This window comes from Colletotrichum costaricense, assembly GCF_030867565.1.
Source record: "Colletotrichum costaricense strain IMI 309622 chromosome Unknown Scaffold_9.1, whole genome shotgun sequence".
Lineage (NCBI taxonomy): Eukaryota > Fungi > Ascomycota > Sordariomycetes > Glomerellales > Glomerellaceae > Colletotrichum > Colletotrichum costaricense.
The window spans coordinates 2,231,177-2,244,515 of record NW_026848238.1 but is presented as its reverse complement, the minus strand read 5'-3'; the positions used below and the strand labels follow the sequence as shown (position 1 = coordinate 2,244,515).

Genomic DNA, 13,339 nt, shown 5'->3' with positions numbered 1-13,339 from the left:
CCTGCTAACAAGGAGTGTTGTCGGCGAAACGGCTTTGGCTGGATGGGGGGGGGGGGGGGGTGGGTGGGGGGTGGGGGGGGTTTGTTTGGTTTCTGCTGGGGATGGTGGGGAGGGGGGGGGGGGTGGGGGGGGGGGGGGGGGGGGGGGGGGGGGGGGGGGGGGGGGGGATCGAGACTTGACCTCATGGTTTGAGGCAAGCTTCTCATTTAACAGCTGGAAATTGTCAGAGGGATGTTCGTCGGCAAAGTGGGCTCTTCTGGATTTGGAGTGCTTGGTCTGTTCCGCATGAAATGAGGTGAGTTGAAAGTGTAGACACTGATGATATGGCTTGCAATGCAGGGAATGGAGTGACGGCTTATTGCTAAAAAGTCAATTCACAGGAATAGACTGCACAGTCAATCAAACGAGTCGAGTTGCGATTGGTACTTGAAGAAAATTGAATCAATTAGTCTAAATGTCATCGCAGAAATGAATCAAATCCTCCAAACTCCAAAATATGCATTCCCAATCAACTCCATCACTCATGTTCCGATCAAGCCTCAACAGCTCCCCACGCACCACCACCAGGCGACTGAATGATAACAGTCTCCCCAGCTCTCAACTTCGTCGTCGCCTTGGCCCCCAAGTTAACAGTCCGATCCTTGCCAGTCATATCATCCTTGACAATAACCAAATTCAACCCCGCCTCGCCATCGCCACCGCCCTCCATACCATACGGCCGCCGGCTCCGGCGCTCGCTCAGAATAGAGCACTGCACTGGCACCCGGAACTCAATCTCGCGAATCGTCCCGTCGCCGCCCCTGTTCTTGCCCTTACCGCCCGACCCGCTGCGCAGCTGGAAGCGCCGCAGGATACACGGATACCGCTTCTCAAAGACCTCGGGATCCGTGATGCGCGTGTTGGTCATGTGCGTGTGCACGCCGCTTTGACCCACCCACGTCGGGCCCGCGCCGGCGCCGCCGGCAATGGTCTCATAATACCCGAAGCCGTCCTTGTGCTCGCCCGTGACGGGGTCCTTCCCGCCCGTGCCAAAAGTGAGGTTGTTGCAGCAGCCCTGGCTGGCGGCGGAGGCGCGGAACGCCTTGAGGACCACGTCGGTGATGCGTTGAGAGGTGAGGACGTTGCCGCCGACGACGGCGAGGCCGGCGCCAGGGTTGAGGATGCTGTCCTTGGGAATTACGATGTCGATGGGGGCCAGACAGCCCTGGTTGAGGGGGATCTGGGAGGAGATGAGACCGCGTAGGCAGTAGATGATGGCTGAGTGCGTGATGGCGATGGGCGCATTGGTGTTGCCGAGGACGTGCGGGCCGGTGCCGGTGAAGTCGAATGTCGCGGAGCCGTCTTCGGGCGAGATGGTGATTTTGAGGCAGATGGGCGTGCCATCATCCATGTAATCGACCGCGACAAGGGGCTCGGAGCCGAACTTGGCGACAGTGGACTGCATCAGCTCGCGCACGGCGTGCTCGGCTGTGTGCTGGATGGCGTACATGTACCGGTGCACTGTGGCAAGGCCGTTTTCTGTGATGAGGGCCTTGATGAGTGAGATGCCCTTTGCGTTGGCGGCGATTTGCGCGTTGAGATCGGAGAGGTTATCCTGCAGTCTACGGGTGCCGGAGCAGCCGTCGTACTGAGCGGGCTCCTCAAGAAGCAGACGGCGGACCTCGGCCTCGTTGAAGCGACCCTCGCTGACGAGCTTCGTCGACTCGATGGCCGCACCCTCCTGCCAGAGGGCGTAGGAGGTCGGCGGCATAGATCCGGGGAGAATACCGCCGATGTCGGCGTGGTGGCCTCGCGAGGCGACATAGAAGGCTAGTTCCGGGCCGTCAAAGACGGGGGTGATGACTGTGATGTCGGGCAAGTGCGTACCACCGCAGGACGGGTGGTTAGAGACGAGAACATCGCCGTCCTTGAGCTTGCCAGCCCATAGCTCGTGCTGGTAGCGGACAGCAAACTGCATGGATCCTAGGTGGACAGGCACGTGGGGGGCGTTTGCGACGAGGCCGCCATCAGGGCTGAAGATGGCGCAGGAGAAGTCGAGGCGTTCCTTGATGTTGGTGGAGACGGCCGTCTTCTGAAGGGTGCGGCCCATTTGCTCGGCAATGGACATGAAGCGGTGGCCAAAGACGGTGAGCTGGACGGGGCTGAACTCTTCCTGCTCGCCGTTCGTCTTGGCAACCTTCTCAACAGGTGCGCGATCGATGACGACGTAGCTCTCGAGGACTGTTGCTGTGGTGGACGGCGTGACAAGAATGGTCTGGGTGTTGTCAATGATCAAGGCCGGGCCAGAGATACGGGCACCGACGGGTATGGTCTGGAGCTGGTAAACAGCAGTATCGAGGTGGCCGTGACCCTCAAAGTAGACGCTGTTGGTGCCGCTGGGCTGGGGAGTTGAGACCGCGGAACCCTCGACGGACTTCATCTGGGCAAACGGGCTCTTCTCAACCTTGGACCGAGCCGCGCCAGTAGCGCGAACACGAATGTCGTCGACCATGATGGACTTCTCGGGGAAGTGGAATCCGAAGCCCCGGCGATGAGCATCTTCGAATTCCGTCTTGAAATCCCAGTCTGCGCCCTTCAGGATCATCAGCGAGCTGCTGGATCCAGCATATCTCATGTTGAGGTAGGTGTCGTGAGTGATGAGATCTTTGGTGAAGCCCTGCTTCATTAACTCCAGAGTGGCCTGGGAAGACAACTCCTCGAGCTGCTCCTGGATGCTGCCCTTGGTTTCGTCAGAATAGGTGATGGCAGAAGGCTTCTGAATTTCGTGGACAACGTCTGCAAGCGACATGCCGTATGCTGAGAGGATGGATGAGTACTTGTGGATAATGACGCGAGAGATTCCCAGCACCGTGGCGACGGAGCACGCGTGTTGACCGCCAGCACCACCGAAGCAAGCCAAGTGATGTGCGCCAGCCTCGTAGCCGCGAGCTTCCGTCAATGCGCGAATTGGGCTCGCCATGCCCTCGTCGGCAACCTTGAGGAAGCCGAGAGCGACTTCCTCGGGGGAAAGCAGAGAAAGACCAGAGGCCTCTCTGTCCTTGTTGATCTCGCTCGTCAGCTCTAGGAACTTGGCGGCTGTGACTTCTCGGTTCAACGGCTCGTTTTCCTTGGGGCCGAAGACCTTGGGGAAGTACTCCGGCAACAGCCTGCCCAGGAACAAATTCGCGTCCGTCACAGTCAACGGGCCGCCCTTGCGATAGCATGCTGGGCCAGGGTGTGCAGAAGCGGACTCAGGGCCAACATTGAAGAGGCCGTTCTTCCAGGTCAGGATAGAGCCACCTCCAGCAGCGACGGTGTGAATATCGAGCTGAGGGGACTGGATGGCGATACCGGCGGTAGTGGTCTCGAAGACATGGTCATAGACACCGGCGTAGCGGGACACATCTGTCGAGGTACCGCCCATGTCGAAGCCAATAACAGGCTGGCGCTCCTCGTCATCCCAAGAAGTTTGGGCGTAACCAACAACACCGCCGGCGGGTCCGGAAAGAATCGCCTTGAGACCGCTAAACTTGCGGTAGTCGACGAGGCCACCGTCCGACTGCATAAACTCGATGCGCGTCGCGGCCGCACCAAATCCGCCCTTGAAGTTAGCTGAGATAGAGTCAATGTACTGCCGAATGACGGGCGTGAGGTAAGCGTCAGCCACAGCAGACATGCCACGGGGCACGACGTTGATCATAGGCTGAACTTCGGAAGACAGTGTGACGGAGAAGCCCATCTCAGAGGCGACCCTGCCAACCAGGAGCTCGTGGTCTGGGTAGGCGTAAGAGTGGACAAAGACAACGGCGATGGACCGATAGCCCTGTTCTCTGACCTTTTCGAGCTGCGTCTTGATTTCTTCCAGATCTGGCCTCTTGAGGACGCGGACGGTCTCGCCGGTGACGGCCGTGACGAGCTCAGGATCATCGGACGTCGGACTCGTCTTGATAGAGGCGGGATCCTCGGTGTAGTCCTCCATTGTGATGCGCTCATCGACTTCGACGACCTCATCAAAGAGGACCTCTGGCCGTGCAACTGAGAGGTCGAAAATGTTTGGCCGTGACTGGTTGCCAATCGCCAACAGGTCACGGAAGCCCTTTGTTGTGATGAGGGCCACGCGCTCGCCTTTTCGCTCAAGAAGGGCATTCGTGGCTACTGTCGTGCCCATGCGAATGGACTCGACGTGGAAGAGGTCGAGCAGTTGTCCTCTAGGTAATGTCTCACCGGTCACCATCTCCAGAATCCGCCGGATGCCTTCTGTTGGGGCATCTTGGTAGTTGGCGGGGTCGACAGAGAGGAGCTTGAGGATGATGTCTCCCCTGCCGGGTATGGCGGCGTGAACATCGGTGAACGTACCACCTCTGTCGATGGAGATGCGAATGCGATGTGACTTGACCGTCATGGTGATGTGTGAATGTGGTGCTTGCTGCTTGCTGCTTGTGAGAAGGCTCGTCAAGAAGACGAGTCGGTAAAAGAAGTTTATTTGGAGTATAGCAGTGATTCAAGCAAGACAGCACTGGGTAATATTTGACGTGAGACAATATGTCGGTGATAGAAATGTGACGATGATGGCATGGGTAAATGTTTATATTGAGAATATCTTCGCCCTGCCTCTGTCGTGATCATGTAACAATTTGCCGCTACTCAGATCGGGAAATGGGGCTCGGCAGGAGGCCGCGATCGGGTATCCGCTTACCTGGAAGTCACATATTTGCTAATACGCTTTCCGATGAGGCCATCCGGTCAAACTCAGAGAGTAAGCTTTACCTGGCCGGCGGCTGATACCAGGCCGAATCGCAGGCTTCTCAGATGCCATAGCCATATCGGCCTTTGGCCGGACGTCGCCATCGCAGTTGACCACCGCTGAAGAGTGAAATAAGACTCCTAACTGGTCGATGAGTCGGAGTGGGTCCCCGATCAGCCTTTCAGCAAATCGAAGTGCGGCCTTTGCCCGATACTTGATAAGGCATGATGATGGAAATCGGAGTCAAATTGCGAGTTGGTGTTGAAAGTGGGAAAACGCAATTGTGGAGTTTGTGGCCGGCAGACGCCCGCGTGTAGCCGTCGGAGTGGGTCCCCGACGATAGCAGCGTATTCCCCTGGCCTCATTGGTCAAACTAGGAAGCCATCGGATTATCTAGGGGCCGACGTCATCCGATCTCTGAGCTGGTACGTACCGAGGTCCGAAAGGGGAAAGGCTCCATCATCGGCAAAAGGACCGCCGTCACTCGTAACGCGAACTTGTCAACAGCTTTCTCACCCCTCCAGCAATAACCACGGCTGTGGGGAAATCTCCATAAACACCGATCCTCCAGCCCGAACCAAGACCACGATGCATGTTGGTCCTCCAGCTCCAGGTGGTTTTGCGCCGATAAATCCCCTCCGCAAGCAGGGTGCATGGCCAGGAAACTTCCACACCTTGCGTTCCCCGCGTTGAGCCTTGACAAACATCTCCATCCAAAGAATTTCCATTTGTCACAAGCTCCGTCTTGAGAACCTGGGGAAGTGGACGATATCAACGGATAACTGCATCTCCCGTGCCATGGCAAGGGGCTCGACCATCCCCACCTCTTCCAAGTGACTCCGTGAGAGATATGTCACATCGGCATTACCAAAATACATGTCAGAATATGGCTCCCATTGCACCATCTCCGCCTCAAGCAGGGCCTTCATCATCCCTATGTGAAGTCGGAAACTCGAGGCCTGTGGCGTAAGTTCCGTGAAATTCTCCATCCTCATCGTATGGGCTTCCTAGAAGTGTTGCTGAGCTTTCAGAATAGATGTGCCAATTGCCGACAAAGACGATCCTACTGCTCGAAAGAGAAGCCTACCTGTTCACGATGTCGTGACAGCGGCCTGAACTGTACGTATGAGACGAGTGTCAAGATCACCGTCACAGAGGCGTCAGTTCAATAATTAGTCTCCAACTCGTGAGATATGCAACTAATGCTATGATAGCTATCTACGAGAACTCGAAGCTAAGGCTAAAGCGTATGATGGTGAGTGACTAGCATTAATCATTTCAGTCACATACTGATCGAGTTCTAGACTCGCTTCTTCGGCAGTCTCAGCTACCAGCTCCGATCCCTGGAAAAGCGCCTGCCCACCGCATCTCAGCCGAAGAGCACGAGGAAGGATTTGAAGATGAACATCCCTTGCTCGAGCCGTTCAATCAGATGAGCGTTCACAAGCCCTCGACAAGCTTCAAGGGCCCTGGTAATTCGGACAATTTTCTACGTAGTGTGAGAAACCTTTCAGGTTTCTACGGCGACGACGGGAGCCTGGACGCCAACACAAACTTTTACGAGCCAAGTGCCCTACCTTCAAGACGTGAAAAAGCGAGGACGCAAGTTCGACTCCCGCCTATAGACATTGCCCGACGACTATTTGCCGCACAGTATACCTATATTGGGACGATATTCGCCTTCACGGATCCTAAAGCCAGCTTCGATCACTTGCTCATCGAGGCGTATCGAGGTCCTCCTGATCCCTCTGACAGAGAAGCATGTTTGTCATACGCAAAGGTCCTCATCATTTTGGCTTTCGGTCAACTCTACTCTGTCAACCAATGGGTCGATTTCAGGGGTCCGCCAGGGTTCGACTACTTCACGCATGCCTTGAACCTATTACCCGATACCCATGAAGAAGGATCGTTGTTGTGCGTGGAAACACTGGCCCTCATCGGGTATTTCATGCAGAACATGAACCGTCGTGATGCTGCGTTCTTGTATACCGGTATGGCTCTTCGCATGGCCATCTCGCTTGGGCTGCATCATGAAGTCGGATTTAGTGCGGCACCACATGCTTTGCAGGGTCAGGATAACAACCCGACCGCCTTGGATAATGCGACACGCGAACATCGTCGCCGAGTTTGGTGGTCTGTGTATAGTCTAGATCGCATCCTATCGGTCAAATCGGGAAATCCCATCACCATCCAAGACGAGGATATCGGCGTCGACCTGCCTTCGAGACTCCAGACGGAAGCAGAATATTGCCCAGCAGTGGTGCTTCGGCATTATACCGAGCTCTCAAAAATCCTCGGTGAAATCCACAACGCCATCTATCGTAAGACCAGCAAGACAGCGCCTAAATCTGGAAAACGCTTAATGGCATCGGTTCAGAGCATCGTTCTCAGCCTGTCTAAGTGGAACAGCAACTTACCAGATGAGCTTCGGTTTGACCCTGCTCGGCTTAGCATTAGCCGCGAGAGCGTCAGCACCTTTGCGCATTACTATCAGTGCATCAACATGACTGCGCGGCCCTTGCTCTTCCACGTTGTACAGAAGCGACTCCAAAAGATCCGCGCCAGCAGCGATGCAGGAGAGAAAGAGCGAGGCTGGAAAGAGGGCTTGTCCCAAACGACTGTCAGGGTTATCGACATGTGCATCGGTGCGGCGCAGGACACTATCAACATCATGACCGTAGCTGCACAGAGAGATCTTGTTGGTAAGTGCGGTTACACAACCTTTGCCCGATACCCGCTTCCTTTCATTGGCTGACCGCAAACGACCGTCCCAGCAACATATGGATACATGGACGGAGAACATGTCTTCTCAGCATCCATCGTTCTCGTCATGGTTTGCGTCGCCTTCCCGACAGACCCGTCCAGCATCATGGCGATGAACGCCGGTCTCGATCTCCTCCGAGGCATGGGCGAGCGAGGCAACAGCTACATGGGCGCCCGCTACGAGCTCCTCGCCAACCTTCGCTCGGCCGTCATGTCCGGGACAAACGCCCACGCCGAACCTCTGCCTCCGTTCCCGACAAGCTTCTCGACGACGGAATCGCTAGTGCTGGCAGGAGCAGGAGGAGGGCTTCTTCCAAGTACACAGCCGACTAGTAGCAGTAGTGTAATTCCCATGACTATGGGCGACACTCAAGGAGGAGGCCACATGGCGATGCAAGGCGTGACGGGTCAGCAGCGGGTGACGTTTCCCGTCGTCGACAACAGCTCCCTAGGTGAACCCTTTTTCGATGAGAGCGTGAGCACGGTGATGGACTTTGGGCTCTGGGAAGAAGGCTTTGCCGACCCGGCGATGGACGCGAGCTTTGACTTTTCGCAATGGACTCACGCGGCTGGCATGACTCAGGCTGATGATAGGATGGACGTGTGAAGGAAACAGATGGTATCTACATGTATATCTTAAGGTACTATTATGATTTGACGATAATGCGAAGCTTTTCATCCTTTCACTTGGGCTACGATAATCTGTCCATGACCCGAGTCTTTGTTTGTGGATACCGGCTTATCTTGCTCTAACCACGGAATCTGCCCATTTGGCGGCTTGTCTGAAGGGGATCTGCAGGGCTGCCAGGGGGGAGGGGCTGATATGTATCAAGGGATCAAACTCAAATGGGTTAAATCCCGAAAGCTTCGGACAAGGCGCCCGGAGGCATCATCCTGACATCACGCCCGGTGGCTGGGCAAGCTAACTTTAGACAGCGTAGACTCGACGCCAATGGCCTGGTTAGAGTCAAGAAAACCCATCAACCGACACTGGACAACCCAAGCCATTATGGACAATCGTTATTCGTTACCGAACCGTTCCCCAAGTCCCAAACTCTGTTCAAATGCGTTCCATTCCAAAGGTTCCCTATAGGCCATTCGAATCCATCCTGGAGACTAGTTCGATAGGGGCGCCACTCCGACGCCGGGGGCCGGGTGGATACGAGCAGCTATCAGCGCTATCAGAATTGTCGGTGGGGAAAGATGTGGGAAGTCCCAAGTTCCCCCGCAAGTATCAGGGGTCGGCGAGGACCTCCGATCTTCTTGGTTGGCCGTGGACAAGTTCGCGGTAGATGCTTTAGGTTATCCGAACGGAGTAGTAAGGGACCAAATGCTAGTCAAGGTCTCTTAGGAGTGACTCTCCGCGCGTGTCTCTCTCTAACCCCCGCGATGCTACCCTTGATACCGCGTCAATCCATATGTCCGTGCCTGCAAATGGATGGCTCGGCAAGAGATAGCGCGCCCGAGTAATTGTCGCTGACCATTCCCTTGGTGTTTGTGTTATCCGTCTGTCCATATCGTTCCATTATCGTCAATGGCACATCACGCACAGGTTGGCACAATCATAAAGGCGGTCTGCCCCATCGACTGTTTCTAGATTAAAGAGATCAACTCCTCACCACCTTTGTCAATCCCGAGACTTCGGTAGCGAATCTCCATTGCCATTGAACCCCGACTACTGCAGAATTCAAACTACCGGTCTGCTTGGGATTCTATCTAGGCTACAAGTTCGCATCCAGAAGCCAGTTCAGCCATGGCGACCATCTCCACCCCAGACGACGTCTCCGGCGCCGGCGCGGAGAAGGGTCTCGGCAGCGACATTGATCGCTCTGAATCCAACAATGGCACAATGGCAATCGAGTCCCTTGATCCCGCGGCCGAGAAGAAGCTTCTCTTGAAGGTTAGTAAATTGCCTAGTCTTAAAATCCGTGCCATACCTTTATAGCGAGCTGACGCAATGACACTCCAATTCAGCTCGACGCCTACTTCGTCCCAATCATCATGGTCGTCTACCTAACCTGCTTCCTCGACCGCACAAACATCGGCAACGTCCGCGTCGCCGGCATGCCCGAGGACATCGGCGCCACAACCCAAGAATTCTCGACCGCAATCTCCATCTTCTATGCAACCTACGTCGTCTTCGAGCCCCCATGGACAATCATGATGAAGCGCATCACCCCACGCGTCCTCCTCACCGGCCTCTGCATCATCTGGTCCCTCTCCACCGTCTTCTCGGGCTTCATCCACAGCATCGGCGGCCTCTACGCCGTCCGCCTTGTCCTCGGCATGTGCGAGGCCGGCTTGTTCCCCGCGCTGAATCTGTATCTTACTATGGTGTACAAGCGCGACGAGCAGGCTAAGAGGGTTTCGTATCTGTTTGTGTGCTCTGCTATTGCGGGCGCGTTTGGTGGGTTGTTGGCGTATGCGCTGTTGAAGATGGATGGGGTGGCTGGGTATGCTGGCTGGCGATGGGTGTTTATTATTGAGGGTGTTGTGAGCATCTTGATTGCTCCGATTTTGTGGTTCGGTCTGCCGAATGATCCTTCGAATGCGTACTTCCTTTCCGACGAGGAGAAGCGCATGATGAAGATTCGGGCTGCGCAGCGTGCTCAGTACATGGGCAGTGATGAGTTCAGCTGGGAGGAGATTAAGATTGAACTTCGCGATCCCAAGCTTTACCTCAGGTGCGTTCAAACACCACCAAGGAGACATCTACCCCTGTCTTTTCTCGATAGAAGACTAACATTAGTGCAACAGCGGTGCCATCCAATTCTGTCAAGACATCCTCCTCTACGGCTTCAGCACATTCCTCCCTTCCATCATCGTTTCCATGGGCCGCACGAGCATCGAAGCCCAATACCTCAGCATTCCCGTCTTCCTCTTCGGCGCCATCGCCTTCCTGGCGACAGCCTACATCTCGGATCGCATCCTCGTCCGCGGCCCGCTCATCTTCCTTGCCAACATCCCAGGCATCATCGGCTATATCCTCATCATCTGCCCGACAAGCAGCGGCGTCAAATTCTTCGGTACCTTCCTCTGCGCCATTGCCGTCTACAACGGCCCCGGTCTCAACCTGACGTGGCTCAACGTCAATGTCGCGCCGCAGTACCGCCGTGCTACGGCAATTGGTATGCAGCAGGCCATTGGCAACTGTGCGGGTATCGTTGCCGGTCAGATTTACCGCAAGGCGCCGTATTTGCTTGGTAACGCGTTCTCTGTCGGTGCGCTGGGTGTTGCGCAGCTTTTGGTTGTTGGAAAGTGGTTCTATATCCGCCACTGCAATGAGATGAAGAGGAAGATTGAGAGTGGCGAGATTGAGGATAAGAGGAAGGTTAAGACTGGTGATTGGGAATTGGATTTCAAGTATCACATGTAGGAGGAGATGCCGCTGTATCAGAAGTTTCTCGTCGGCTCTTCGAGCGCCGAGTACTAGCATTGAGATTTGGACAGACATAGAAGATAGATTTGAGAATATGACTGTAATTCTATGAGCTAACTTGCCACGAAGAACTCGCTGTGATGAAGCTGTCTCCCAGATACATTCTTAACGCCGTGATTGCTTCCATCACCTGCAAATGCCTACTACCTAAGTACATACAGTAATTATCTAACATCATCCATCTCCAGTATACACTCTTTTGGAAGCCACTTTCTGGCGTGATTACTCGTCGAAGGATGTGTAATCAAAACTTTGACAATCACGCCGTAGTTTCGTTGATTCAGCGCAGTGACAAGATTACTCAAGAACAACACAACATCCCCCAATCCTTGAACATGGCGGTTCACTTCGAGCCATAATGCTCCGTCTAAGATCACAAAGACAACCTTATCTGTTGCAGCCAAAACCAAATGACGTAAGAGCATGCAGAGCACGTCAAGTCGCTGTGCTCTGACACCGTCTATGAAGCTCAAGTTGATAGCCGAGAGATCGACGTCCCGCGGTGTGAAAGACTCTGCGATGAGAGAATTCCAACACCTCAGGACGCCGCTGGCGCCAGAGTAAGGGTCATTTGGGCGATTGTGCTGGCCGCAGAGATACACCAGCGGAATGCTGCGCTCGGATTGTCTGGCTACCAGCTGGGCGAGAGCACATGAGAGCATTGTTAGCGGAGATGCTGCTTCTTGCTCTGAGCTGAGCTTCATCCTTCCTTCGATGAAGAGTATCTGAGACTCGTTCGACTGGAGCCAAGAGGCAAACTTCTTGTCGCGGAGAGCCAGCATGGCGTGGCTGATCAGCTCTGGGGGGCAAACTTTCTGTGCATCAATCATAGACGTGACCATGTCTCTCTGATTTACTTTTGGATCGAATCCGATGCTAGAGCGAAGCTCATCAAGTGTTATAAACGCTTTTGCGACGAGCTTTTCTGCTTTCGGGTTGTCTGTTGTTTTTAGGTCGTCAAAAGCAATACTCATTGTCTACCTCGAACGGGCAGGGTACTAGGGCAAAGTATAAGGTAGTAGAGGAACAGACTGACCTCGAACCCAGTCGGCATACTTCAACTGGCTGTTCAGTTGCTCCTTTAGAGCCTTGAGTGATTTGTTGATGTGCTTATGTTGACTCATCAAGACGACATTCCGGAACTTGGCCACGTTGCCCTCGATATTTTCCTTAATAGTGTCTTCCTCCACATTCTTTCCAAACGTTGTCGGTCTCGTGAGTACCTTGAATGCTCTCTCTTTGAAAGTCAGATCATTACGCGGAAAATTTATGATGTAACTCGAAGCTTTGAAAGCGGTCCTTACCCAGGGCTGACTTATCAATCCATTGCAGCATACTCTCTACACCGTCGAGGATTCCCAGATACAAGTCTTCGGCTGCTTTCCAGACTCTAGGGTCATCGTCATAGATTTCGACATATTCTTCCGTCTCTTCTACGATGTCTGGCAGACTGTCCAGACAGTTTAATATCTTGTTTCGAACTTCGTCTAGGCGCTTTGCTGCCTGTTGTCGCAAAGGAAGTTATGAGCCACAAGACCAACGATATAGGAAACTTGTATCTTACACAGAAAACAAAGGTCAGAGCTCCGCAAAGTATTCCAGTAAAGTCACCGTTTGGCAGAAATGCTACAAGCATTTCCAGATTTGATGCATTTCGCTGGAAAGATCGCCCGGCCGCGCGAAAAGGATTGTGTCTCATTTTCGTTTTGGCATTGTCTTCCTCGACTGCCTCGGACGCCATGATTCTCACATCTTCCCATTGAAAATCTTTTTCCACGTCAAATCTCGCGAGATCTTTGCGATTGGTTTTCTGCGCGAAAGTACTTATCAATGTCTTGAATGATTTTGTACGTTCGTGAACTCTGAGAGCAAGCTTTCGCGTCAGTATCAATCCTGACAAACACACCAGCTTTGGAATACATTACGAACCCGAGGAATAGGGCCACTCACCTAAGAGATGCCTGTCTTTGACGCCTCTTTTCCGAAAATTTGTCCCGAGCTGAGACTTGCCAGCTCGGGTCCCGCTCACCGGCGTGAGTTTTCATGAAGGTGCCGACATAATCAGCCATGATTGTGTTCCGAAGGGATCCAACCTTTCCTAAAGGTTTCGAGGAAAGACGTAGTGGAAATCCTTTCTGCCTCTTCTTCGACTGCCGTTTCACCTGATGGTAAGGCTGCGGAAAAGGGGGGTAAGCGTAAGCGCTGGGATCAATACCAAGATGGGGGATGGCGGCGTGTCTTGGCGTCAGCATCCGGGAGTCGGCATGCGGACCTGCTGTGAGGGGTTGGAAAGAGTTGTATCGCTGCCAGGCTACAGCTTGCCTGCATAAGATTGATTCTAAAGGGTAACAAGGCGCTTATCGTTAAACATCTCATCATCAGGCTGACCAATAGTTGGCATAGCTGGCACCCCC

General features: G+C 54.1%; 4 protein-coding genes across 4 annotated transcripts; 2 read left to right on the top strand and 2 right to left on the bottom strand.

Annotated features, from left to right (window-relative positions):
• Positions 1-532: 532 nt before the first annotated feature.
• On the bottom strand, positions 533-4,381 carry CCOS01_09559 (hydantoinase B/oxoprolinase; the record flags this gene model as incomplete). Its single annotated transcript, XM_060457717.1, has 1 exon — positions 533-4,381. The coding sequence occupies one exon, from the start codon at positions 4,379-4,381 to the stop codon at positions 533-535; it is 3,849 nt and encodes a 1,282-aa protein (XP_060312417.1).
• A 1,228-nt stretch (positions 4,382-5,609) lies between these two features.
• Positions 5,610-8,093, top strand: CCOS01_09558 (fungal specific transcription factor; the record flags this gene model as incomplete). The annotated part of the gene is made up of 5 exons (XM_060457716.1): positions 5,610-5,689; positions 5,832-5,882; positions 5,938-5,978; positions 6,028-7,425; positions 7,498-8,093. The coding sequence occupies 5 exons, from the start codon at positions 5,610-5,612 to the stop codon at positions 8,091-8,093; spliced, it is 2,166 nt and encodes a 721-aa protein (XP_060312416.1).
• Positions 8,094-9,239: 1,146 nt separating this feature from the next.
• CCOS01_09557 (major facilitator superfamily transporter) lies at positions 9,240-10,862 on the top strand (the record flags this gene model as incomplete). The annotated part of the gene is made up of 3 exons (XM_060457715.1): positions 9,240-9,386; positions 9,461-10,170; positions 10,244-10,862. 3 exons carry the CDS (start codon positions 9,240-9,242, stop codon positions 10,860-10,862), a joined length of 1,476 nt encoding a protein of 491 aa, XP_060312415.1.
• Positions 10,863-11,089: 227 nt separating this feature from the next.
• CCOS01_09556 (uncharacterized protein) lies at positions 11,090-12,994 on the bottom strand (the record flags this gene model as incomplete). The annotated part of the gene is made up of 4 exons (XM_060457714.1): positions 11,090-11,865; positions 11,962-12,162; positions 12,230-12,375; positions 12,876-12,994. The coding sequence occupies 4 exons, from the start codon at positions 12,992-12,994 to the stop codon at positions 11,090-11,092; spliced, it is 1,242 nt and encodes a 413-aa protein (XP_060312414.1).
• Positions 12,995-13,339: the final 345 nt, after the last annotated feature.